This window comes from Xiphophorus couchianus, chromosome 2, assembly GCF_001444195.1.
Source record: "Xiphophorus couchianus chromosome 2, X_couchianus-1.0, whole genome shotgun sequence".
Taxonomy (NCBI): Eukaryota; Metazoa; Chordata; class Actinopteri; order Cyprinodontiformes; family Poeciliidae; genus Xiphophorus; species Xiphophorus couchianus.
This window is the reverse complement of record NC_040229.1, coordinates 20081597-20107999: the sequence shown is the minus strand read 5'-3', so window position 1 is coordinate 20107999 and position 26403 is coordinate 20081597. Positions and strand designations below refer to the sequence as shown.

General features: G+C 36.5%; 1 protein-coding gene across 1 annotated transcript in view; it reads left to right on the top strand.

Annotated features, from left to right (window-relative positions):
• Nucleotides 1-26403, top strand: part of b4galnt4a (beta-1,4-N-acetyl-galactosaminyl transferase 4a) — a 138020-nt gene that overhangs the window by 98096 nt on the left and 13521 nt on the right. The window contains exons 7-9 of the mRNA XM_028003011.1: nucleotides 1881-1948; nucleotides 14616-14694; nucleotides 24806-24872. Coding sequence (XP_027858812.1) covers nucleotides 1881-1948; nucleotides 14616-14694; nucleotides 24806-24872 — 214 coding nt within the window. The remainder of the gene's footprint in view (nucleotides 1-1880; nucleotides 1949-14615; nucleotides 14695-24805; nucleotides 24873-26403) is intronic.

The following is a 26403-nucleotide window of genomic DNA, read 5'->3' as shown; positions in this document are numbered from 1 at the left end:
TAACAGATATCAGTGACTTTTTTCCCGTCTGTTCTTGAAATTGTTAGACTGTGGTATTATGAACTGTTTTTCGAGATATTTTAGCCAAACCATCACAATACCTCTCATTGTTTTCTTCTTCAACCTTCTATGCATAAATAAGTGAAAAAAAAATCAAGAAGATCTACTTCAAGATACTTTTGCAACTCTTACTGGCAATATACATTTGAAAATGTGTTTGAAAAAAGATTTTTCCATCACTGACACAAACATTATTATTGAACATTTTCTAAATTTTACATTTCAAGTGGTCTCATAGTGGACTTCAATGTCCTGCCATTTTTTCTGCCTTTGTGTTCAGACTGTAATATTTTTTACCACCATTGGTACTGAAATGTGCCAAAGCAGCAGCAGTAGCAGCAGCATGGTGCAGGGTTTTGACTGAAAGCACACTGGTGTATTGTATCTGCCTTCTCTCCAGCCAGCTGCCTCAGAGACCGTCTCAGTGGCTTTAAAAACCGCAAGGGGCCTGGTTAGTTCTGGACAGGCGCTGATGTCTGTTTTTTTTTTCTTTCCGTGGTGACTCTCTTCTCATGCCAGCAAAACACATTAAAATATGCTGCTGTATTAATGCCAGCGAGTTGTAGGTGTAACTCACTGTGTGTGCTTCTCTGTTAATTCTCAGTGGAGCTCAGCTCGAGGATAAGCAGCTATTTACAGTCTGAGAGACTTCTGTGATCTGTCCCCACTGCCGACCACACTGTCCTTTTGGCCAGTTTTAGACATAGAAGTGTGTCCAGCTCAAACAATTGAAAACATGCCCACTGTGATCTTAGCTGTATTCTTCCATTATGCATCAGCAGTAGCAAGGGCCCTAATTAGTTGTGTTGGCTTGCAGAGGAAACGAATGGGCACTGATTTGACTCCAGGGCCATGAAGGAATTCCCAGCTACTCTGATGAGCTCGCTTCTTAAGAGTCAGTATTGGCAGGGAATCCCTCTTCCTCATCTTCTCATTCTTTATAGCCATTAGTTTTTATACACAAGCTTGTTTCAGAACTTTCCTCCTAATTAACTCCTTTTGATATTTTGGGTCTTACCATGTTTTCACATGATAAGACATATGATATTCCTGAGTTTTGCACAATGTCAAAAGTAAAGGAGCAATCTGGCTTTTACAGTCTTGTTTTCAATTCTGTTGTGAACCTAAAAAGGCTTCAACATTGGCATTGCAATTATATCATGTTATATCTCTTTTGGAGATTTGTCCTTCAGGTTTAAGTTTAAGACAAAACATATTATACCTTTATTTAACCAAGAAAAAGGAGAAACCCTCCAGTTGAAATAGAGAAAAGGGGGGTCTGCATGATGCTGGCAAAAGAGTCAACAGTTCTATGTAGAATTTATGATGTTAAACAGAGTGTCAGAATGTAAAAATGAATGAAAAATCTGTTAATTTCCTTCTTGAATTAATTATGCAGCTGCTTAGAACTTTCTAAATAAATAAGAAAAACACAAACACTTCCGACTTTGAACTTCCCAGGTACAATGAATGGAAAACTTCAAGATCACTTTGGTTAAAAATGAAGACAGGAAGACTCGGAGTTTGGTCAGTGACTTACCACTCCAATGGAAATCTGGAAGTATTACTTGGTAAAATATTTTCAATCACTGAGGTTCCTAATAATTTGCCTCACTCTAACCCTGTCGGAGTTAGCAACTTTAAACATCAAAATATCTACTCAAAAGAGCACAGTGCTGTTTTTTTATCCTTAGAGGTTCTTTAACACCTTTGCAAACTGCTCTCTAACATTTTAATGCTGTTTTAAAACCCTGCTTTCTCCCTCCCTCCTTCTTTTCCCCTCACACTCTGACCTCTGTTCTCTCTCTTGTTTGTTGCAGCTGGGTACAGAGTGGACTGCTCCAGGCGAGTTCACCAAGTTCAGGTCCCAATCCTCCAAATCTGTGCAGTAAGTACCTGTGACAACTCCCACATATCCTAATAGCACATTTATTTATCTCCAGTACAGAGACCAAAAGTGGATATGAATACAGTTCTGCACTGGTGCATCTCCTAGAAGAGCTTTGTAGAGTCTCTCTAGCACTCTGTACCAAAGATAATCTGTTTTCATTCAGTCTGCTTTTTCTTTTAGACAAGTCAAGTTTGTTGCCTGTGAAGGCTTTTACTGCCCACATACATGAGCAAATGGATGGCTCAAGTGTCCACTAAATGCTTGAAATCAGGCCTCTTCTGTGCACATGTAATCTGATGCACCAGATGGGGTGTTATTCAGAACCATCCAGAAAGTGATCCTTTAGAAATGTTTAGAACAGCATAAATTTTAAAATAATACTTAGAATATTATTGAAGGAGCTATTCTTCAGCACAGGGGGATTCTAGCTAGTTTTAACTCTAATTAAAACCTCTTCTAAGGCACAAACATGTGCTTTAACCACTGGGCAGATGAAAAAACCTGTTTTTCAAAAATTTGAATCCATCAAATACATTCCAGAATTTTATTGCCAATAAATCCAGTTATATCTGACAATCAAATTCACATAGCCTGATGTTTCAGGCATGTTATTTCAGGCATGCAAATCCTGAAATAGAGCCAGCAGAGGTTGTCAAATTGTACCTTCACAGGTAATGCGTCTAATTAGGCTGACAAAGAAAACGGCCCAGTGTGGGCCAGTTTTGGTAAAAACACAGAAAGTTCAGGAACAGGCAGAACACCTCCAGTCAGGATAATTAATAGTCTACTGTGTTTTTCCTTAAAGAAGACAATTGAAAGAAGGGGGTAAGGAGAGCTCTTTAAGTATAAATTTAACATTATAACTATTAATTAATTATTCATTTTATTTTTCTTTCCTGTTTCTTTTTTCAATTTTTATAGTAATTTCATATATTTAATATTTTTTATTGTACCACCACATTTTATATATATATATTTTCCATTTTCGGAAATTATTAAAAAAAAATTCTGTCCCTTTTTATCATACATTTATGATTTATGTTCCTTCTCCTAATATTTCATCTCTTTGATTTTTCAACCTTCTTGTTATTTTCCTTTATCCGTTTATTTGCAAATTTCTGTTTTATTTCCCTTGTGTTCTTGTTTCTTTTTCCTTCTGACTCTTTGTGACTGTAAATTTAAAAAGGGGAAAGAGAGAAAGGGAATGTGTGAAGATTCAGAATCAGCTTCATTCTTATCAGTCAACATCAAGATCCGAGCTCTGTGTGCTAACTCTGATATCAACTGCAGGACGTGAGATTTATACTTTCACAAAACTCACTTTTGTCTTACTCTTCCAAGATATCGGCGGTTTCTTTCAACAATTTTGACACAGACCACTGTGCCATGCTGATGCCTGCTTTGGAAACTTTGGGAACCGGTCTTCTGACCTTCTGTGACCACAAGCAGAAACCAAAGCCTGCCTTCCTTGAGCTCAACATACAGAATTGCCTCTATTTTCAGTTTAACTGTTTACCGGCTTGAACTATTAGCATATTAGCCAAGCTTCTGCTAATAGCTGACAGGACAGCCAAAATAATAAAACAAGTCTGCCAAAAACAGTTAGGCAGATGCCTGTTTTAGATTGTCAAGTCAGCAATAAACTGACTATTGTCAGGCCCAGCCACAGAGAGGACCAAAGACTGGACTACAATAGAGAATAAACGAGACTAGAGAATTTGATTTACAAACTAAGTACGTTGTGCTGCGGATTAAATTAAACACAAAATTATATACTGAGCAGATATTGTAATTTTCTATTTTACCTTAGCTTCAGTTACAAAGTTATTCCTTATTATGGGTTGAGTTATTATATCTTGCTATCACTTTGCTTTGTGGAATGTAACATGAAAGAATAATTGGAAAAGACTGATTTGATGTTACTGTGTGCGGGCATGTGGGAAAGGATGCATTTATAATTTTAAACACAACTAAGTGCATGTCTCTTCAGATTATTGTGAAGATGTTAAGTACAAAGCCATTATTTTTTTTTTCTTTCTAATGAGTTTCCAAGTCATTGCGCACATGTACTGTAAGTTGTGCTGAACTGTGCAGCATCCTTTAGCTTGCTTTGTTTTGTAAAGGAATGTACCTAAAATGACAAATGTTTGGGTTAATTGCTAAAGAAAAAGCTCTGCTTTAATCTAGATGGGATATGATTAAAATCAGCAACTTAGGACAGCAGAACAAAGGAAGATGTGATCAGATAATAATGCATGTCAGGTTGTTTGTAGTCAAAATAATAAGTGATTACTCACATTTTATTACCTGGTAATCTCAGACATTTGTAAATCAAATATATAAAGAAGCAATTACCCAACCTGTAATGATGTTGGTCTGCCTAGAATATGACAAGCTATTTTGTGGTAGGAAATCATTGTGAAAATTAGTAGTCACAAGTGTGCAGGTAGCCCTTATCAACATGAGGCTTTGGTGTAATTTGCTATTAGAGAATAGGTTTAGGGCTATTTGAGGCTATTTACAGACTCCCCAGTTCTGTTCTTCACAAAGCCTTAATCAAATCTACAATTTAAAACAGTACTCACACTGTGCATAGTTATTACCATACTGAGCCTTATCTGGATAAAATGAAACAAAGGCATGGTCTTCGAAGATATAAATGAAAAAAAATATGGATGAACCCAAATGTAGGAAGGAATTATGTACAGCAAATTAATATGTTTAAAAAGGAGCTAAAACCCAAGAAAACCAAAGAAAAATGCAGGGTGCTGGTTGATGGCATAAATCCCACAACAACCACAGGCTCACAATAAACATGTACTTGGTTGCAAAGAGTGGCAACAGTCTATCAAACAAATCAAAATATAATTTATATAGCACAAGTTCCACTGAATAAATGGTTACAACATTGACAAACAATAAGGATCTGGCAATAAACTGAAGAAGCTTAGAAGTATACTGTTTGTATATACCTGGGAGAGTGACTACTTACTGGAAAGCAGGTGTGTGTTGTAGATGAGCAACTGAATGAATTGAATCAATAATTTACCATGAATTTAAAATAAGTCCAGGGATGCACCATTCGCATCCCAGTTTTGGGGGGCATTGAGATAAAATACTTTACAAACTCCCATGGACAATTTATCCTGTCCAAAACCGAAGGCAACAATGAAACAAAGACAGCACAGAGACAAGTAAAATCAAAAACAGTAAAAACAAGAAAAATAAAGCTATAAAGCTATGAATAATGACACAACATCTCACACAGACACCTTCTAAAGAACAAACAATGGCTGCTGAAAGACCTGCACATTGTTTCTTCGGTCTAAATTGTCCAAACACATACAGAAAATCTAAATAAGCTGCTGTATCCGAATTCAGAGATTTTTCCACCTGCGTTCACAAATTTCTAAAGCATATATTTTCACCTACTGTATCCACCTCCTTCTTTTTCTACTAACTAGATTTAGGATTATTTTAGAAAATGGAACCTGAACTTTTGATTCCCACCCATAACCAAAAGTCTTGGAAAGAATGAGAGGAAAAGTGGGGGTGGTAAGTCTTCCTGTGTGATTGTGCTGCTTTACATCCTCTACACGTGATGTTCATTAATGAGCAGGAGCTGTAGTCTACTTTTATCATGTTAGTTGTGTCATCCTTGTGGAGCGTGAAGTTTTTTTTCTATGTGGCTGTTTTAATAGATGGAAAGAACAGTAGATTCAGTTCGATACACATGTTAGTGAGATCTGGTGGCCGTCCACACCACCTGGCTGTCACCACCTGGAGGTAATGACTCACACTATTAGAGTCTGTGTGTCTGTGAAGGGGGTAATGGTGCTGTCTCTGCACTGAATCTAAATTTTCATCATTCCACTTGATGGATAGAAGGTACTTGCACATATTTCTCCAATCAGTCAATCTCCATTAGGTTATCTTGTTTCCATAAAAGTATATATCCATTACTTGACTTCTTTATGTTAAAGAAATTGAATGTATGTGAAGATTTATGAGACAACAATTCCTTGATTTTTGAGAATAATAATAATCTGATAAATGTATTAAATTATAGGCAACAATAGTAGGACAAGTCTTACTTCATTTTCATGTTTTAATCACAATTCAAATCTGCAGTTAGATAAAAATTCACTAAATATTTGAAGGGATTCCTTTATTTTTATGTCACTGTTCACACATTAGACTGGAGAAAGATATTTCTCTGTTTCCAGGCTCCTCCTGGGAGACCCTGCAGGCTTCCCATACCAGAGGGATTCCTGCAGGAAGTTCTTGGTTTTCCCTGGTGTCCCATTCCAGCTGGACTTAAAATTCCTCCACAAGCAGACAAGCTGTTATTCTAATCAGATGCTTCAATCACTGCAGCCGACTTCTTGTAACGGCTAAAATTTTGAATTATTCATATTTTTCAAATTATCATTGAAATTATTAATAGATTTTTTAATAGAAAAGTAATTTCATTGGATAATGAAATGTTAATGACACTCATTCTGAAGGTTATAACTCTCCATTCCTTGGCATACGAGTTTCGAGAGAATTATACTGACCTGAATCGAAAAAAAAAAAACATTAAAAAGCTGTTTGTTTTTGAAGCCTCTAAATTCTCTGGTGATGACTTTTATAAATGCATCACTTTCAAACTGCACCGTTTTGTCACCACCTGTGCTCATATCTGTGACGTGATAGGTTGGCAGTGCCTGCTAGGTGCTGTCACAACAACCTGATGAGTGACAGTAATGTTGTCAGGTGAGGAACCCAGATAACCCCCATCAACCGTATCTCCTCTTTCCGAAACAGCTAACAGCGCCTCTGGCTGTGTAGACAACACTGGGAGATTGACATTTGCTTAGGTTCTACAAACTCAAACGCTCAGAGCTGCATACTGAGCTGGTCCGGAGCTGCGCTTGATGTGACATGTCATAGAAGTTCCAGAACAGCTTAAGCTGTGATTTGATTGACAAGAAGTGAAAGATTACTGTGAAAGTAAAATTGTTTGAACAATATGAAAAACTAATGAGCAGTACATCCTTCACGACATGCTTCATAACATGGTAACAAGAGTCATGGTTCAAAAATAGTTCAGAGTTAAAAGTTTATTTAAGAGAACAAGTGATTGTGCTCCTAAAAATGTAAATTTAAGGAGTACAAATGCCAACTGAGGAGAAATGTACACACTCTCACCTTGGACATGCATTGTTAGAATCGGTAGACCTTATTTATATGATATAGTAGACCTTTTAACTTAAAAGATAAACATCAAGGGTGAACATTAAGGTTTGGGAAAGAATCTATTTAGAGGGCAATTTACTGTATCAAAATACACAGCATAGACTCTTATAACATTGTACCAAATACTGCAACCAAACAGTCTCTTGTGATTGCAATATTGCTACATTGAAATCATGACGTTGACTTCTATTCAACATATTGTGCGGCTATCACCCAAATCAAGCAACGAGTTTCCACTAAGAGAAGTGGACAACACCCATCCATAAGTGTGCCTTCTTAGCAGATTGCTGAAGGACATTTAAAATGTTTTAAGGCTCTGTGTTTATATCAGAGCTTGCATACTTTACAATACATTTAGACTTGTGCACCCAGTTCAGAAATCAGTTAAATGGTGTGTTGCTTGATCAGTCTGTCCTAAAAAAAAAACAGCAGTTCAAATTGTCTTTAAAAGCCCTAAATGAATATATCTACACACAGACTGAATGTGAGTAAACTTCCCATTGGCTCTGTGTGTCCACACTCAAACATCACTTTATATTATCCACCAATTAGCAAGAAGATTTATTATATAAGCTACTTAAAATGTCTTTTGGTATTTCATCTCACAGAGTGCAGAGGATGATGTTCACTTCCAATCCTTTACAGCTTTTTAAATGTGATGCAAGCTCTTCATTTTATGTACAGACTTATAGGGAATATGTGGGGTTATTTTTCCTTTTCCTAGTTATTACTGTTGCTCCTTTCCAGGCAACAGTGAGGGAAGCCTTGTGGAGAATGTCCAGTCATTTCACTATGGGATCTCCGTATCTATAATTGAATCACTTTAACACTCCTGGCCATTATAGGTGGTGAGGAGCAAAAGGAAAGGATAGTGTTTTTCCAGCTGACATCATAGGCATCCATATTTAGCATGGAGACGAGCCGAACGCTGCACCTGCTCTCAGCACCTGCACTATCTGATTGGATTCACTTTTGTGTGTATGTGTGTGTTTGTCTCTGTGTGCATACAGTTCCTTGATTGCATTTGAGTACGAGTACCACTCTGAGTGTTAACTTCTTTCCACACAAGATACTTAGAAGATCTTAGAATAAAGCTTTTTTTTTTTTTTTTGCCAGCAAGCTGCAATGACTCCTATGTCCGTTTTTTTTTCTTCCCTAAGGCTTTCAGTCCACCATCTGTTTGTTTGAGTGATGGGAGCCTGCAAGTATACATATCTTTGACTGTGTGTGTGCGTGTGCGCATCTGTGTTGGAGTGTGACTTATGTCTAATCGGAAAGCCTTTGGGGTTTAAATGCACATCTTTGGAGCTGTGGAAAACTGTGATTTCACAGCAGACATCTGATTGGCAGTAATGCCTGACTGTAACCAAACTGCAACACAGTGCCGGTTGCAGCCAAACGTGATTAGAGACAGTAATGATGACAGGGGGTCAGGTTAGTCTGACGCAGAGCAGAAATTATGTTGTGAGTGGCTTGGGAATGGATACATAAGCCTTTTTGAAGGGGATCAAGTAAATATCCAGGATATTCTTATTGGTCTGCAGTAAGACAAGATTAACAGCTAGAGACTCTTGCAGACAAATAATGGTTGCTTTAAAAGACCACACGTACACAGCAGTGGATTTCCTTTTGCTAAGCATTTGAATCTCAACTTTTATGTAATATAATTTCTTTGGGAATCTTATCACAGCAACAAGGCAAATTGCACTTGTCAGATGCTCCGAGCTGAACCAGCACAGCTTTCTAGCATCAGCAGTGTGGGGGCAAAAATCATGCAAAAATCACAGTCATTGTCTCTGTAAATGTCAGATTGTCATTTTCTGAAAGTGACAGTCTGACATTTATAACTCTGTTACAATCGGATGGGCACGCACAGGTCAGACAGTAATCAGGTTGCTATCTTCTCCCACACTGTTTCTGTCTGAAACTATAAGTACAGCACTATAAATTATTTTCAGGAGCTTAAACCCATTTGAACCATTCCGTTCTGTGAACAGTCAGTATTATGATGGCAATGTGAGTGGGTTTAAAGAGATGAGAAGCTCTGACAGGGACTAAAAATTAGGATTATGTGTTTGGATTACAACATTTAGGAAAAAAATGTTGTTGTTTTTTTTTTTCAGATTGTGACATAAAAACAGCTTGTTTAAAAAGGAGGGGGAGAGGTAATCTGCATTTTCCAGGCACATAGTGCCGTTTTGTAGCACAGTCAAGTAACTATGTTACCTTCAGTTGTTATTAAAATGCTGTATATGTTAAATGTATCATGGCAATTTGATGCCTTGAAAATGTCCTCTGTCTCTTTAAGAAGCTCCTATCTTTCCAACACTCCACTTTCAGCACATCATCACAACAATGCTCCTCCATGATGCCATTTATATCTATTCTTAGGAGCACTCAACTGAAAAGTAGATTATATGATATGCTCAGCCAAACATCTAAGAAGTTAAGTATGAAAACAAAGCAGAGATGTGTAAGACCAACAGTATGGACACTCTTCTTTTGCAAAACACATACATAAATGCAAAAACAAACATACAAAAAAAATGTTTCTTGCTTATCCCGAAAATACAACTAAAGTGCCTTTCAAAACACATTAATCCTTCACATTTTGTCACTTTACAATTACAAATTATAATGTATTGTAGAACCACTTTTACATAAGCAACACAAAGTATTGCTTAATTGTGCACCCATCCATCCATCCATCCATCCATCCATCCATCCATCCATCCATCCATCCATCCATCCATCCATCGTCCCATCAGCTTTAAAAAGAAAAATCATCTCCACAACATGATTCTTCCACCACCGTGCGGATGACGTGGTCAAAACTAAATGCAGTGTTAGTTTTCCACCTCACATAGCCTTTTGGAGAGAGACCACAAAGTACAGTTTGGTCACATCTTAACAGAGCATTTTCTCACATGTTGTTTGTCCCTATCATGGCTTGTGTCAATCTGCAAACCAGACTTTTTATGGCTTCCAACAACGGCTTTCCACTTGCCTTGAACTGTGTAGACAATAGGTGGATCTCTACAGAGTTATGGTGGGCAATTTGGCTGTTTCTCCTATGTATTTTTGTTGTTTATTTCTGTTATGCTTGAAGTGTTTATTGGTCTTTATGACGCTGCTTGTTGACTAATCTTTTCTAATACCCCTTTGAGATCTTCTAAAGACAGCTATTCAAGGGAGGTTAAATTGAATACCAATGTACTCTTTGTAGTAATTAGGGGACTTCTGAAGACAACTGCTTGAACTGGATTTTATCCAGGGGTGTTAGGGCAGAGGGGGCTGAAAACAAACTGTCTGAAGCTTGACTCCCTGGTGTTGCATTGAGAAAAGTAAGAACTTTTTAAAATCTAGTAATACCGGACAAGCACAGAAAAGTGAACACAAACTGTTCTCCCCAATTCACAATTTTTGGGCAGAAAATAAGAGCGATGCGGGGAAAAGGATAGAAATAAAAGCAAAGAAAAAAACTGAGCTCAGTAATTCTTCAATATTTACATGAGATGCTTAAATGCAAAGGAATTGGATGCGGTCAATTCAAAAAAGGTAGACTGTGTGAGAAGTGCAGGAAAGAAATGGCCGACTTGACACAGAAGAAAAGTGGGAGAGAGCAGGGGATGACAGAGCCGGATGGAGAAAATGGAAGAAAGAGGATTTATTGAGGCTGCAGGGAAGAACGTTGGGATCGCGCTCTGATGGATTAGAGAAATGCATGGGAAATGGAGGAAAAAAGGGAGGAGAGAGTGTGAAGGGAAAAAAGCTTTTTGTCCTCCTCCGGGCAGCTCCAGACTCTAGTATCATTAATGTAGTTGAGAGAAACGTTTTTGCTGAGAACAAGCTTTTACTTAAAGGACACCTGTGGGCATTGCAGATAAAGAAATCAGTCAAGAGAAAAAAAGGGACGGAGACGGGGACAGGGTGACACTCGGGATAAAGGACAGACTTCAAAATTGGACTGTGGACTCTTAAAGCCATCAGCGGGCTGAGAGAGTGAAATAGCATAAGAAGATAATAGCAAAGACAAGAAGTTTACACTCTTTACTTCACTTCCAGATTTTTAAGATAAAAGAGAGAGGGCCAAGAAATAGGCATTGTGGGTCAATAAGTTTTTGGACAAACGGCCTCGCTTTGCTTCAGTGGGGTTTTTTTCCTAGATGTTTGTCAAAGAGTGTGTATATCAACAAGAGGAAGGTTCCTTCCTCCATTTTTAATACAAAATAAAAATGTAATGCCTTAGCCAACGCAGACTTCAGGCTGTGATGATATTCTCTGGTATATTGGTCAGTTCCCACAGAGCCTTCTTATGTTATCCATCCTATTCAGATTCCTTTGTCCATCTCTATCTGTTCAGCACACAGTGAGAGGAGACGGGAAACAAAGACTCTAATTAGTCAAGCAATTAGACTCTTGTTTTGTGTCCTTCCTTCATCCTTTGAATCACATACCAATAGCTGCCTTCTTCTCTTTCATGGCTCATTTGCCCTTCACTTGCCCTTTCATCTTTTCTGCCTCTTTTCATGAAGGAAAGTCTATAAAAAATAGCTTTTTAAGCTTATTTGCTGTAATCCCATCTTCATTTTCCTAAGAAAGCAGTTCATTTACTATTTACCACTCCATCGTTCTTTTGGCCATTCTTTATCTGTCTATTCTTTATCTGTCTATCTCTTTCATCTATCTAACCATTCAACACACACAAACAAATTCATTTAGTCTCACTGAATTATGAAGGATGAAACACCTATGTCCAATCCCACAATATAACGTGTGGCGATTTTGCTTTAATTCTTAACATTTTTGGTGCCATTTGTAAAAAGAATAAAATAAAATAAATCCACCAAGCCTCCAACATCAAACAGATACTGACATTTCTCTACATTTCCTCCACGACAAGCTGTGGCAGCTGTAAATTGTTTCCTTCGTAGCATAAACTAGAAACAAGGATTTATGGAGACTAATAACAAACTGCAGTGATTGATTGCCATATTTAAAAGTTAGATTTTTTTTTTTTATTTGAGTCTAACAACTAAAACGTGACATAGCCTACACATGTTTTTTTCTAAGTGTCTGAAATTGAATCAGACTAAACTTCTCTTGTTTTCAGTCAGTTAGAATGACCAAAATTATTTCTATTTGTTACATGACAGACAATTTAGCAAGAACATTTTTAGAGATTCTTTGTAACTTTTTTTAATTGTTAATGAGGCACAGCCAACAAGATTATATCATGGCTTTGGAAACCCATAATAGGTTTATTACATTTAACATTTAAGTCTTATTATATTTTTCACAAAGTATCTAATCTTGTGTATAGACTCCAGGTATTCTGCCCATTCTGGGAGTGACTTAAAGGGAATTATTACATGTTTTTAAATCTGAGGATGAATGTTGAGAGTTTTGTGTAGATGAAGCGTCAACTGCTTTATGTCTGTTTTTGGTGTAACTCTGAGACAGTGTGGCAGCAGACAGAAGCCTCTCAACTCTACCATTAGATTATCCCCCTGATCAAGTCAAATTATGGTCAGACATCCAAAGTGTAATGAAGGGTCAGGAAATGTAATGATGTTTCCTAAAAGCATTAATGTGGTCTGGTCAGGGGTGAAAGCTCCACAAAGTCAAACTATAAAACAAACATTACTCAATTTTAGATTATTAGAAAGAAAGACGTAATAAAATGACTTGCTTTAACACAGATTTGTTTGTGCTTTGCCTTTGGAGAATGTATAATGCCTTGTTCATCAGTTTTTTGTTATTTTGTTGTTTTTACTCCTTTAGTGATGGATCATCTAAAAGTCATGGTTGTAGGAATTGCTTTGTTTGTATCATTTTTGGTAAGGGCAAGTGGGGCAGCTAGGAACTTCAAGTGCCACTTAGGTTTGCTGGGTGCAATTTCAACAGCTACACAGACATCCCCTATTTATGATAGAGTGACCTTTATAGCATACTGTCACTGCTCTCCTGCACCTGCAATGATTTATTGGCTATACAGGAAGCTTGTCAGTAGGATGATACAGCGGAGCTTATACCTGGCGCAGCACATGACTGCCCCCCCAACCCCTCAAACCTGTGTCCTTCAGTTTTAACTCAGCCATCAACATCAAAAAGTAGAAAAGAAAACACACACATCAAAATTTGTTTATTATATTGTGCTTTTTTATCTTCAGCAAAGCTAGTAGAAGACCGGTGAATGTACTGCCTCAAATCCGAATGGAAAGACAGATTTTCATTGCTAAAAATTCTTAAGTTGCTAGACTGAAGCAAACGAAATGTTTGTAGGACATATTTTCTCCTTTCTCCAGTTAAAGTGCTGTTTTATTGTTCAGAAGATAGTCTGTGTATAAAAGCCAAACACTCTACCAAATGTTGTTTGCTGGAGCATTTGATGTGCTCATAGATTTACGCATAGAAGTCAAACAGTCGGTGATAACTGTGTTTACGTCTGTTTTGGGAGTTAATGTTGTGTGAAGAAATGCTCTGTCCTTCATTCCACAGCCAAAGCCTCGCCAATTGTATCAAAAATTGTTTTATATGAATAAACCATTGTTTGTTTTATGCGCATATTAAATTGATTTGGGAAAATGGCAGACGTGGAGAACCTTCAAATTATTTTCACAGAAACAGCTGTGAACTGGATGAGTGGAAAATTATGATTTATTTGGAACATTGATTTTCTTCATCAGGCTCTAAAGGAGTGTTTTTTTATTATTCAGGATTCAATAAAGCTGCTGCTCACAGTCATCTTTTACCATTTTGCCCCTGACATAAAATTATTTCCTAAGCACATCTTCCTCCATTCCACAGAAACATAATTTTTGTTGTGGTTTTACAGATAAATTATTCGGTTACAGGATTTTAAAGCCTGATAAAACTTCTTTGGGGGGGCTTTCAGATGCCGAAAGTTACAGGTTGTATAATATCAAAATAAACACTCACTAATAACTCACTGGTGTGTCAATAAAAATCATAGCTGAAGAAATCATAAAAGGCTTATAATTATCCTTAAACAGCAGGTTACATTAAAAACAAAATTCAATAAAAGCAGAATATGATGACCATGACATTTTAAATTATTAGAATATTCTTTATGCTTGAGAGAGAAAAAAAAACAATCTAATGAGGTAATAGGAACAGGGGTCATCGGGATCCCTTAGAAAGTGTCTATTGATCATAAGTACAGATAATGTTATGTGCTACTATTTAAAAATAATCAAAATCACAAGAAAACAAAGTTTTGTTGTGAAAGATTTTAGTAAATCTAAAGGAAATCTCTGTAATCATTGAGGAAATTGCGGAGATCCAATCTTCACTAAACTTGTTCTTGTACTCATCACATTTTCTTGCGTTTAAAATCAGATTTTACTTTAGAGTGTATTCTAATATAATCTAACTGTATCTTTTTCTGTTTTCCCTGTAGCCTAATATCATCCAGGCGATACTATTTTGAGATTCTTCACAAGCAAGATGACAAGGGATCAGACCACGTGGAGGTTGGGGTAAGTTATCGCAAAATTTCTTCTATTTTTTTATTAGAACTATTATTCCTCCCAGCTGTTAATCAGAGTTCATGGCTTTCAGTGTAGATACACACTTATGTTAATCTAGAAGTTCATCTAACAGTTTCCATTTAATTTCAACTTTGTACTCTATGGTTTAAATCCATGTAACTACTGTATGTATTTCCTTGTGCAAAATGAGTGCGAACTACTGTAGACGGAACATACTGATCTGTCTGTGGTGATGAAACTTGCATGCATTCAAAATAAGACCTGATAGATCTACAGGTAGATTTTTCCTTGATGTATTTAAGGAAAAATCTACCTGTAGTTATGTTTTTAACTAAGGAACTAGGTAGTTTCTTAAAACAGTGCCACAGTTTTAAAGAACAGCGTTGATTCGAAACACATATTGATATTAACACATATTGAAGTTGGTCATTTTGATGCAATAGAAATAAACTGCTTATTTTGCACCAAAATAAGCAGTTTACTTATATGGAAAATAAGAAAACTAACTTTGTAGAAAATCAGGCATTTGTGGCACAGATGCATGATTAAACTTTTAATTAATTACAAACATTAAAACTGTGGAATAGTCCAACAGAGGCTTCAGATGATAGTTTAAAAATAGAAGTCAAATTCAGTAGTTTGGTAAATAAAACCTGTGCTGTATCGTTGGAGGAGACCCTACTGCACCAGCAGGGAGAGGCGAGCAAATAGAAATCAACCCGTTTATGCAAAAGTAAAGACTGAGCTGGTGAGAGCTGGCTAATTTTACTCATTAGATCTTTTGATCACAGCTATTCAAATACTCACCTATTGCTTTGCCTACCAAAGAATGGAAAGCACAGCATTTTTAACACACTTCTTTCTTTTTCCTTTATTTTTGTTGTCAGTCTTCCACAAGACCTTAACATTTTGTCCTGTTTTCTATTTGTGGCAACTCTCCAATGCACCATTTTCTCCGCAGAGTGGTGTCTCCACCTTAGGCAAGGCTCCAACTGGAACTTAACTTCAAGATGAAGTGTCAAACAAAAGCCCACATCCCTTATATAACCTTTTGTTCTGAGCATGCAGGCAGGTGGCAAGGAGAGATCACTTAGGTATGGATGTAGGATATATCTTTTAACTAGCTTTGAGTTAGAGCTCAGAGCCTGAAGTAAACCCAACACAATATTTTAAACTGTTAACAATACTTCACCTTCATTGAATGAAATTTTTTGCAGTGGAGGGAGTATCCAGAAAATTTGCTCAGATTCAAATATCAATTCTTCATAATCATGTTACTTAACTAAAAGTAAAAAGTATGTTGTAATTAAACTACTCCCATTTTTTTTCCCCATAAAGTTACAACTCACCTCTGGTCATTCAAAGTATCATCAAATTGTTAATTAAATTGAACAGCATTTGTCTGCTGCCTGCCTTCTGACTTGATCGTAGGTCAGGTTATAGAGACAGTTAAACGTTTGGGCAGTAAGAATATTTTTGAAAATACTTTTTGTTACTCTGTATCTAAGCCTTCATGATAGGAAAATCACCACATTAGGATGCTTGTAACAAACTGATGATTTGAGGTCACATTTCAACTCTTAATATCATCTAAAAAGTACAAGCCTCCCTCCACCACTGGCAAGTACATTTACTGTCAAGAGGACAGAGAAGTATGTTGTTGTGCATGTCAGTACTGCAAAATAAAAAAGTTACAGCCTTTGGTAAATGTTCCTCCGTATTGCAGCAGGGTATCAAATAACAACAGTCTTTCTGTCGTTTCCCCACAGCGACTAGTACATTCTTCTTTACAAAGGTGTTTCATCACTGTATCTTGCTCTGCTTCATCTACATTTCACAGCATTGTCCCAAGATAAGTTTGACTCACATTGCATCTTTGTGGTGCTGTCAGCAAAACAGTCTGGCGGACCACATTGACAGCAGCACATGTGATGAACAAGAGAACAGATGAATAGTGTATGTAACAAATCAGTTGCATTTTGTAGGTACAATTCAGCAGAGTTTAAGAAATGGGTTGGGAATCACTGATCTAGAGTATATGTCTGATCCATTTTGAGGCAGATTCTATCTTTTGGGGGAGGGTGCATCAGAATAATACTACTAATAAAAAAAAATAAAAATAAGACAATTCATCTCAACTTGGTCAGCTTAACATTAATGGTCCAGGTCAACTAATACATGGTAAGCAAAATATCTGAACTGAATATTGTATGAAATAAAATTCACAATTCAGTCCATACCATCATTTCAGGGTCATATTTTTCTGCAAAAGCTGATCTATCATTTACAGCTTTTTAAAATACCAGTTATTCTTGAGGTTATGTCTCAGCAACAGGCACTTTATTGTAGGAATCTTTAAAAATTACAAATATCGCTGGTACAGGGCTTCTTTTAAAAAAATGTATAAAGAATAATTTTAACAAAATATGTGTGCTAGGTTACAGATTTGTAGCACCTGTAAACCAGTCTCAAATACTTAGATTTTTGGCTTTAAAAAACTAAAGGATTTGCTTTTTCCTAACATTTTAATGGCTTCATATAAAATTAAAGAGCAAATGGAGCCAAGAAAATGTAGCTAATAGCAAGAATAAATATTGAGAAGTAATAATTTTCAAGTAGAAATGCACAACATTCAGTTTTTTGCTTTTAATTTCTTAAGCAAAACGCTCATCGTGTTTTCAAAATAGATTGGTCCAAGTAGGTAAAGTGCAATGAATATAAAAGTCAGCAAGTTGAAATTATATGCTTGGTTGTGTGTATGTATAAATGTGCCGTCTGAGTAAGGCTTTCGTATGTGATTTAACAGTGGAATACATTTTATATCTCGACAAAAATAGCAGATTTACTGTGACCAGCCCACAACAGCATAAGCCCAGGGCTCACATAAATCTGCAGATACCCAGGCCTTCATTTGTTAAAGAGCAGATAGTGAGAATTCATTGCTTCTTTTTTCCCTATATACAACATGTTCTCCATAAAGCTGTGATAATACAGTCAAAGGTGGGCTTATAATCAAGGAATGTATTTGTTAAACAGCTCTTCCTTTGAACACTTGAAACAGGCTGTACTAAAATATATTCTGAGAGTTTTGGCTTGAAAATAAGAAGGAAACATTCATGTTATGATGGGCTTCTTTCTGTTTTGTTGCATTTAGTATTTAAGAAGGCTAGCTGCTGAAAGGTGGAACATAAATAATGAATCAAAACGGGACCATTTTAAAATGCCCAAATTACTTGGACTCAAATGTATATTTTGTAGGAGCAGCAGGGATTCTGCGCTTTGGCTGTATTTATCCAGTGCAGTCACCTGCCTCAACCCTTTCCCCAATTAACTTCAAATAAAGTAGTATTTTTTGTTAGAGTTATAGGTGGCTGCTTAACATGATAAATAATTCCATGAGCTGCGGTTTCATTAACTTTCTTAATTACCATCTGGATTTTTGTCAGTGAAACACAGGACCTTTTCCACCAGCCTAATGGAAAACATCTACTGATCGCAGCCTGACAGGACAACGGAAACTGTTGCCCATTAAACAGAATGATTGAGGGAATGACATAGGAGAAGAAAGCAACACTTTAATTAGCAATGGCAACTTTATGGACGGGCAGTGGTGTGAGGTTTAGATGCAGGATTTTAATGGCCTTGTTTTAGGACTCCTACTGGGCCAAATCCCAGACTGATGGACCAAATATTACTCTCCTTCCACCGTTGCACTTACACAGGCTCAGCTGCACAAGTCATGGCCACAAAGACCTTTCAGTATCTACTATGAAATCTCCCTCAGTATAAATCAGCAGCACTAAAAGTGATCTGCAGCCAGGTGTTTAAATACAATGAGCTTCTTGTTCTTTTAACAGGAATTTACTTTACTTTTTTATAATCTCTGTGATATATCTCAGGCTAATTATGTCATTACCATTTTCCTTCCTTGTAATTTAAGTAATTTTTTCCTTTGGTTGGATCAAGGTTTTCAGATCTGAAATTTGTTCAAATGCAGTTTACATCACCTTTTTATGCAAATGTTTTCATTAATACATAACACATTTCAATACTCCACCAAAAGAAAACTTTTGCTTTTTGTTGCTAAATTACTGATCTTTCTATTTAAGCCACCTCATGATAACGAGGTGACTTTACATTTATTTACCCTACATATGAATTTCCAGCTATTGTTTGTTTTCAGCACAGTCTACATGTACAACATTGATCCTATGGTGACTACAGTCGCTGTAGGTTGTATGTACTCCAAAAGTGCATTAACAGATTCTTAAACTCTAAACATTTGTGAAATTTGATTTTCCAGGCATTTTTCCACCTCTAGATAATTGTGGGGAAATATTTTAGATATTATTTCCTGCCTTAATATATTTCTGGATTAAAAAATATGTATGCATATATTTATAAATAAAAGATCTACTGTAGATGTCCATGAACACAATTTTGCATTGCTTTGGTTCATTCTTTTTGTCTGTGTGCTATTCTTGCAATCCATCCATTCTACTATCCATCCACCCATCTGTGCATCCATCCACTTCAGTCATGTGTACATTCATCTCTTTCAATAATTCCCTACATTCTGGTGTAAGTGCAGATTTATAAAACTAAAACTTACTATTGACTATTTTTGAGATGTGAACCACATTAGACTTGCTATAAACGTTTGCATTTGCTAAATGTGCCAAAAAAAAATTAACAGCAGATGTGCTGTGACAAAAAGCATACACTTCCACACTCCACCAAAAGGAGGCAGGTGGTCTGCCACAACAATAGCCATGCACTGCGGGGCTCCATTCCTGGCTCATTTATTTCATAGCACCAAGGCGATGTTTCATCAAACAGGTGCAGTGAGCAAGTCCTAACAGTGGAATCCTATATCCCACACATGCGTAAGTGTTCTTAGCCAGGGCACTTAACCCCAGGCTTTTTGCCAATTCACAGCATCTGTTTACTGATTTGGGTGTATTTGTGTGTTGAAATAGGTAAATATGGTGCTAACGCATATTAAGGGGGCAGTAAGAGTAGAAATGAATTTGTAAGTGCCATCCTTTTAACGCTGAAAGGTGTTTATGAGCCTTGATTCCAGTCATACACCCATTTAAATCTAGAAATCACTTTTCCTCACACCAGTATTGGCTCATATAAAGAAATCGTCCCTCAAAACATATCTTTAGCATTACTCAGGTTCCTGTCATGAGCAGCTCCTTTCTAAAATATAGAGCATTCATTTTGAAACCACAATTATTGTTAGGGCTTAGTTTTGTTATTGTCCAGGACATTGAACTTGTTTGCCTTATTTCATTCAGTAACCAATAATTTAATTTTACGTTTTCAGTGTATTTCAACAATGACCTCCACTGGGAGGGTCATACAGATTTTACCTCCATTTCTTGTTCCATTTTACTCTCAACTGCTTTTACAGCGTGCATGTCCTCGTCCTGCATACCAAACAGACCTTGTACAGTATGTTCACTCCTTGGACAGACTTGGATAGAGTTTCAATCTAGTGGTGTTTATGTGTTTCTCTTGTTGGTGCCGAATGAACAAAAACCTTTTCCAGAGAAAGACATTTTTGCTCCAGAACTAACCAAAAGACTATTTTCCATCTGTTGTTCCTGGAAAATACTCAATTCGTCCTGCTAAAGACAAAGCTATGCAAACAAGTTTAAAATAATTTAACTACACACAAAAAAACAAAAGGTTTTTTGTTTTCAATAAATAAAAAAACTTCAATCAATACAAGCAACAAATACAAAACAAGGAAACTCTTACACAATTATCATAAAAAATATAAAGGTAATTAAAGCTAAAAAACAAGCTACCCTTTCCACACTAGTGAGAAGGAATACACATTTTTTTTTGGTCTACATATACATTTTATCTGTGTCACTTTTTTTAGCAAGATGAGGGAAGCTAGTCAGAATTCAAGTGGTTATGAACACTTTTCTTGTCCTGTTTGTTTATTACAGTAGTTTTGTTGTTTAATAAAGAGGCAGTAAAATACAAGTATAAAAATAATCTTCTGACTGGCATAAAAGTTGTTTCACATTGCTGTATTCTCCTGATTACTTGACAGTAGTTAAAATGAAGCTTGACTCCAAACAACTGAAGTAAACAGGGAGTGAGATAAATGCTCTGCTATACTAATTGTTCTTTCATTAGCGTGTTAATTGTCACTTTGCTTTCTTTGCACCACAGCTGCAAGATGTAATTCTTGGCTTGTTAGCAGCATGTCATTCCCAGCCAAGAACTGTTATTCAGTTCTTTGTCTGAAACATGATGGACACTCACATGTGGTCCTCTTTCTTTTGCCCAACCCCCCATAAGTTATATGAAAACAGATTACTTTAAAAGAAATTATGATTATTGTTTAGCAGTCCTCTATTCTTTTCTCAAAGATTATCAGTTAACTGCATTTCTACCTGCTTAAAAATGTATCAGATGGATTCCAAATGTTCTAAGACTGAGGTATGATGTATCTTTTTTACAACAGAAATTATTCAAAAGGAAATAAATAAATCTCTAAATACTTTACAGCTTTCTATCTATCAACCATTTTTTCATAGATTAGCCCCTAATGATTTAGACAGTTGTAAACACAGAAATGGAAACTACTGTGCTAGTTAAGTGACTTATCTGCGTTGCTTCTACTACTTTAAAATAAATCTTTGTCATAACATTTTAATAATAGGTTAACTAGATTTTATTACTTATTTGTTAGATATAATGTCTTATGTTTATAGTCAAAATTTCTATTATAAATAAAGATTAAAGAAAATAGATGGATATCTTTCTGGTTCCCTTTTATTCTTTCTCCTGGGCCAGTGCCATCAGGTTTGTTAACGTCTTACTCTGCTCACTCCCAGTTATTTTATTTTATTTCAGTTTTGTGTTTATGCTCTATTGCTTCGGGCCTAATGCCAGCTGTCTGGCAGAGTTTAGGCAATAATTGGTATACCTCACGGTATACCTCTCTGCCCTTCATGGAGTATGCAGATATTACCAAGAATTAAACAGTTATTATTAAAGTTGTTCTAGAAGTCAGATGTTCCTAGCAAACATTTGGCTTTTCAAATCTGTCAGATATCTTTACTTTCTGTTAATTTTGATCTCAAGTGAATCTTACCATTGGTAATCTTAACCAAACATGTAAGGTATACAAACATGTATATTAGGAAATCAACTTCAGCTCCTGAGGCTTGTGAGGAGTTTAATCATAGGAAACATATACTTCAGTGAACTTCAGTCAGTTCTGTCAGAGATTAAAAGTTCTGATTATTAAAATGTAAATAACCCATCTGAGTGTGTCCATAAAAAAGAAGAAAAGTCAATTCTATATATATTGTACTTATTTTCCATTTGGATATTTAAACTATTTTTTAATTTAATTGGATTTAAATAAAATGAGGAGAAGGAGGAATACCCTGGTTTCTTCCACCACTCTGTGATGAGGATCAGCATAAACTCTTTGGCCGACTTTTCTAGTAATAGCAAACCTTCATGTCAGCGCAGTGTCTTGGCTAAGTGAGACAACCCTGAGGCTAAATTGTGCCATTTCTTTCAACATTTGGTGCTCTTTAATATTTCCCCATTGATAACGGTTCTCTTTTCTCTCTGTTGAACTTTAAGAAGCACTTAGGTTTCTTCCTCTTGCTGCTTCCTCTCAAAAACGGTTTAACATGAAAATATGTACAAAACAAGTAACATACATACATTATATAAAAAAGCATATATTTGTTTCTCATTGTTTGACATTAAAGCAGATAAGATTTGAATTTGTTTTCACTAGCAAATTCTGGATTCTACATGTATTCTCTTAGTATAAAGTACAAATACATTTGAGACTGTGCAACTTGGGTCAAACGTTCTGGGTGTTCTTCCACAAGCATTTCAAATTGTTTTCCATTCCCAGTACCAGTCCAATCCTTACTGACAGAATTGGTTTAAGTGAGTCAGTTTGTAGGTCATTTTGCTTGTCCTTTTGAGCTCTTCCTACAAATTTTCAATGTGAATAAACCCCAAGCTTTTTGATTCATTCCCAGTTATCCCAAATACTTGATGGGAGTTATTTCACCTTACAGTGTGACAAGATATTTCTGTTGAAGAAAAGAGAAAGATTTAAAACATGGATATATTGGTTAGAATCTTTTTTTTTTCCTCTGATAATCTAAATTCTGATTTGAAATTTTGTATTTTCTTGGATTATCTTTATGTGATAGTTGTTTGACAATCTGAAAAATGGGTAGCAAAAACAAAGAAATCTGTAAGGAGGCAAATACGTTTTTACTGCACTGTACACACCTGAGATAACTCTGTAATTGACAAGGTATTTCCATTACACAGTGCTAGTCCTCCACTTATTCAAGCTGATCGCTCCGTATCTCCCTCCATTCATTGCTTTGGAGGCCATCATTGGCTGATATCACCCCCGCAGTAAAACTGCGCTGGAAAGATAAGATTTGTCTTTGGAGTGTAACCTCTGACGGAGGCACACATGCGTGAACTGTTCTTTATCATTCTCTTGGATGGAGGAAGGACTTTTGAAACCTTCGTAGTGTAACCTGAAGAACTATTAAGAATTGCTGTCCATGGGAAACCTTTGGGAAACCCTGCAGTGTCTAGCACACAGCAGAAGCTCGTTGGGAGCATCCTGAGGACCGAGTCGACTTGCAGTTTCCTTCTTTGTGCGTCCAAATCAACAAACAAACAAATGCCTTTCCCCAAAGATTCTTATAGCTGTTCTAGCTATTGAACTGTTCTATTGGACTGGATTGTGGAGATTGTTTCAATCTACCTGAAGTTGATCACCTCAAAATAATAATAATATTAATACTACTACTACTACTACTACTACTACTAATAATAATAATAATAATAATAATAATAATAATTAATAATACATTCACCTGTCTGGGCTTAGACAAATTAGTCAAATAAGATGATTTAGCCATCTTTTTTATGTTTGCTTAATTCTTCTTATTGAATACTTGCTGTTAAAAGGCTTTGTTAAAACTGCCACATGTTCAAACTATTGTACTCAAGATAGAGTTTGAATAACATGCATTGAGAGATTCATGTTTTGTCCAGTTTCTCCTTAATGATTGACGACTGAAGGCGCAGTAGCTGTTGCTGCCTGTGTGCTACAGCCCTCGAGGTTGTATTAAAAACAGTACAGCGCTCTGCACTTTTGTTGTGTTGTTGTGTCAGTTGGGCAAAAGCAAACCTTTCCAAAAATCATATATTGCTTTAACTTTTTTGTCCTCTTTTGACTTTACCGGCTCACTTTTCAAGACAGAAACAATGACAAAATGGTGAAGCCTTTTGTGGCCGGTTGAGCCGCGCCCTGCTGCGACTCAGCATGATGTTGCCGCTGTGCCCTTGTTTGATGTTCCTATGTTTGTGCCCTTCTGTGGGCACCGTATGGGTGCCTCAGTGTCACCCCATCAACATGGCTGTGAGCTGCTGATATGAGCTTTAGATGCTGTATGGGAGAACATAACTTGTTGCTTATGAAATGCCCCTTAATCTAAGTAGGAGGGTGTTGTGTGCAAACACTATTGTGGGAGTATTTGCATAGGGCGTTTATATTTATATTCTCTAAGGAAAGGTTGGAAAATGACCTGTCTCCCATGATTACATCCTTGGTAAGTAGAAGTGACGAGGTAATTGTGAAATCTATTTAGGAGAATTGTTGCCTGTCTCTCTTCCTTCCCCTCGATGCTTCTCTGGTTCAGGTCATTAGTTGATTCCCGCCTATTTTTTCCTCTCCTCTCCACTCTTTGTCATCTTTTTTCGTGTTCTTGTTTTGTTCACAGTCTGTTTTCATTTTTCTCCTGTTTGCTCCCTTCCCTAGCACTTTACAGCGCCAGATTTCATATTCTTGCTGGAAAATGTTACACTCTGCTGTCTCTGCTCTCGCAGAATAAGTGAGTTTGTAGAAAAAAACTCGGCATCAGCCGAATCCTGTGATTTTTAGATACTCAGTAACAGAAAGAGTGTCACTCAGCTGACAATCCGCCATGAGTGATTCCTGTTCAGTTTCATGCTCTACATGTTCGGGTTGTGTTCTTACACAGTTGCCTTTCTTTTGTGTCTCATTCAGTGGCGGCCGTTCCTCCCAGGTCTTAAGTATGAAGTGATAGACTCAGCTTACATCTCCCTCTACACAGGTAAGAACCTTTTATTTCTACTAATACAAAAACCTTTCATCTCAGTTTATTTATGACCAATTTTTATAAAACAAAATTACAATTTGGTTCAGTTCTTTTTGTTTGACTTTTAAACAACAATGGGCTTGCTGCCATTATTATATTTCTTTCTTTGTTATTTGTTACACTTTGTCTTTGTTTTGCTTGCATTTAATCTTATCACACACAGAAACAATTTGAAATATAGGCCTATGCATTGAAATTTCAACAGAACTAGGTTGGTTTATTGTCTATCTTCCATTAAATGTTGATTTGATCATATATTTTGGATCATTATTCTGTTGAATACTTAAAGACTCAATTTCAGTTTTCTGGCAGCGTTCAGCAGATGGTAAAAAAATATATATTTTAAGAGCTATAAATATAGGATTATACTGTGGCTATAAAAACATCTATAGCAGGGTTTTTCACATGCAATACATAATCCAGAGGTGTCATTTGATGTGGCCGACACTGCACATGCTCTTCCTGTGTCTTGGTATTTGCAGCAAAGTTAAGAACTCCGCTCTCTGAGTTGGTACTTAACCTCTGCAGCACCAAGAATAGTAATGTGTCACAAGGCATCAGTTACACTGAAAGCGGAAAATGCCTGCTGCTCCGGAAATGATGCGCAGAGTTGTCAACTTGAGCAAAACCGCAGTGTTGCTTGGCTGTGAGCCAAACCCCACAGCCTTGTTTATGACGAGCTGTGACAGAGAAGAATGAGGCCTCATACATCGTAAGAGGTCACTCACTGGATTCAGGCATTACCTTCTCATCATCTTCCAGCAGCCATCCATCCTGTCCTCCTGTGTCGCACCCTCTCTCCTCACTAGCTTACGTTATGTACACAGACCAGAAAGTGTTTGAGATTCATTCATGTTTGTGAAATTATGCCACCGTGTGTGGGTTCATATGTATGCTTGGCACAATTTAAGAACAAGAGCGGGAAGTTATATCAAACTAATTCTATTAGATTTTCGTTTATAATAAAATTAAACCTTAAGAAATATCCGTTTTAGAAGGACAGCCTATTAAAGATTCACATTACGTCTCATGAATGTAAGTCAAATTGGTTTCCTTTCAATATAAAAAATGATTTTCTTGTTTTATCTTGAAAATTAAACCCAAAAGTGGAAAACAGTAGATAGATTTCCGTGAACTTGAAGAGCAATCGAAATAAGAAAATTCTATAATTTCCTGTAATTATCTTTTCTGATCTTGCCAGAAATAGTAGAGCTGATTTAAACTGGATGCTTTCGCAGCATGCAGATATTATGCATGTTCTCTAAATTGTCATTTAGATTGACATTTCATAAACTTTGTGTTAGCTAATCCAAACTTTTGATCTGTGTTTGGGATTATTATCTTGTTGTAACTTGTAACATTCAAAAACGTCCATGTATTAACCATCCAGTTGTCAATTTGAGGTGAAACTGAAGGATGTCATTGTTTCACCCAGTTTGTGGAATCTAAGAGTACCACTGGAAGCCCACAGCATGATGCTACATCT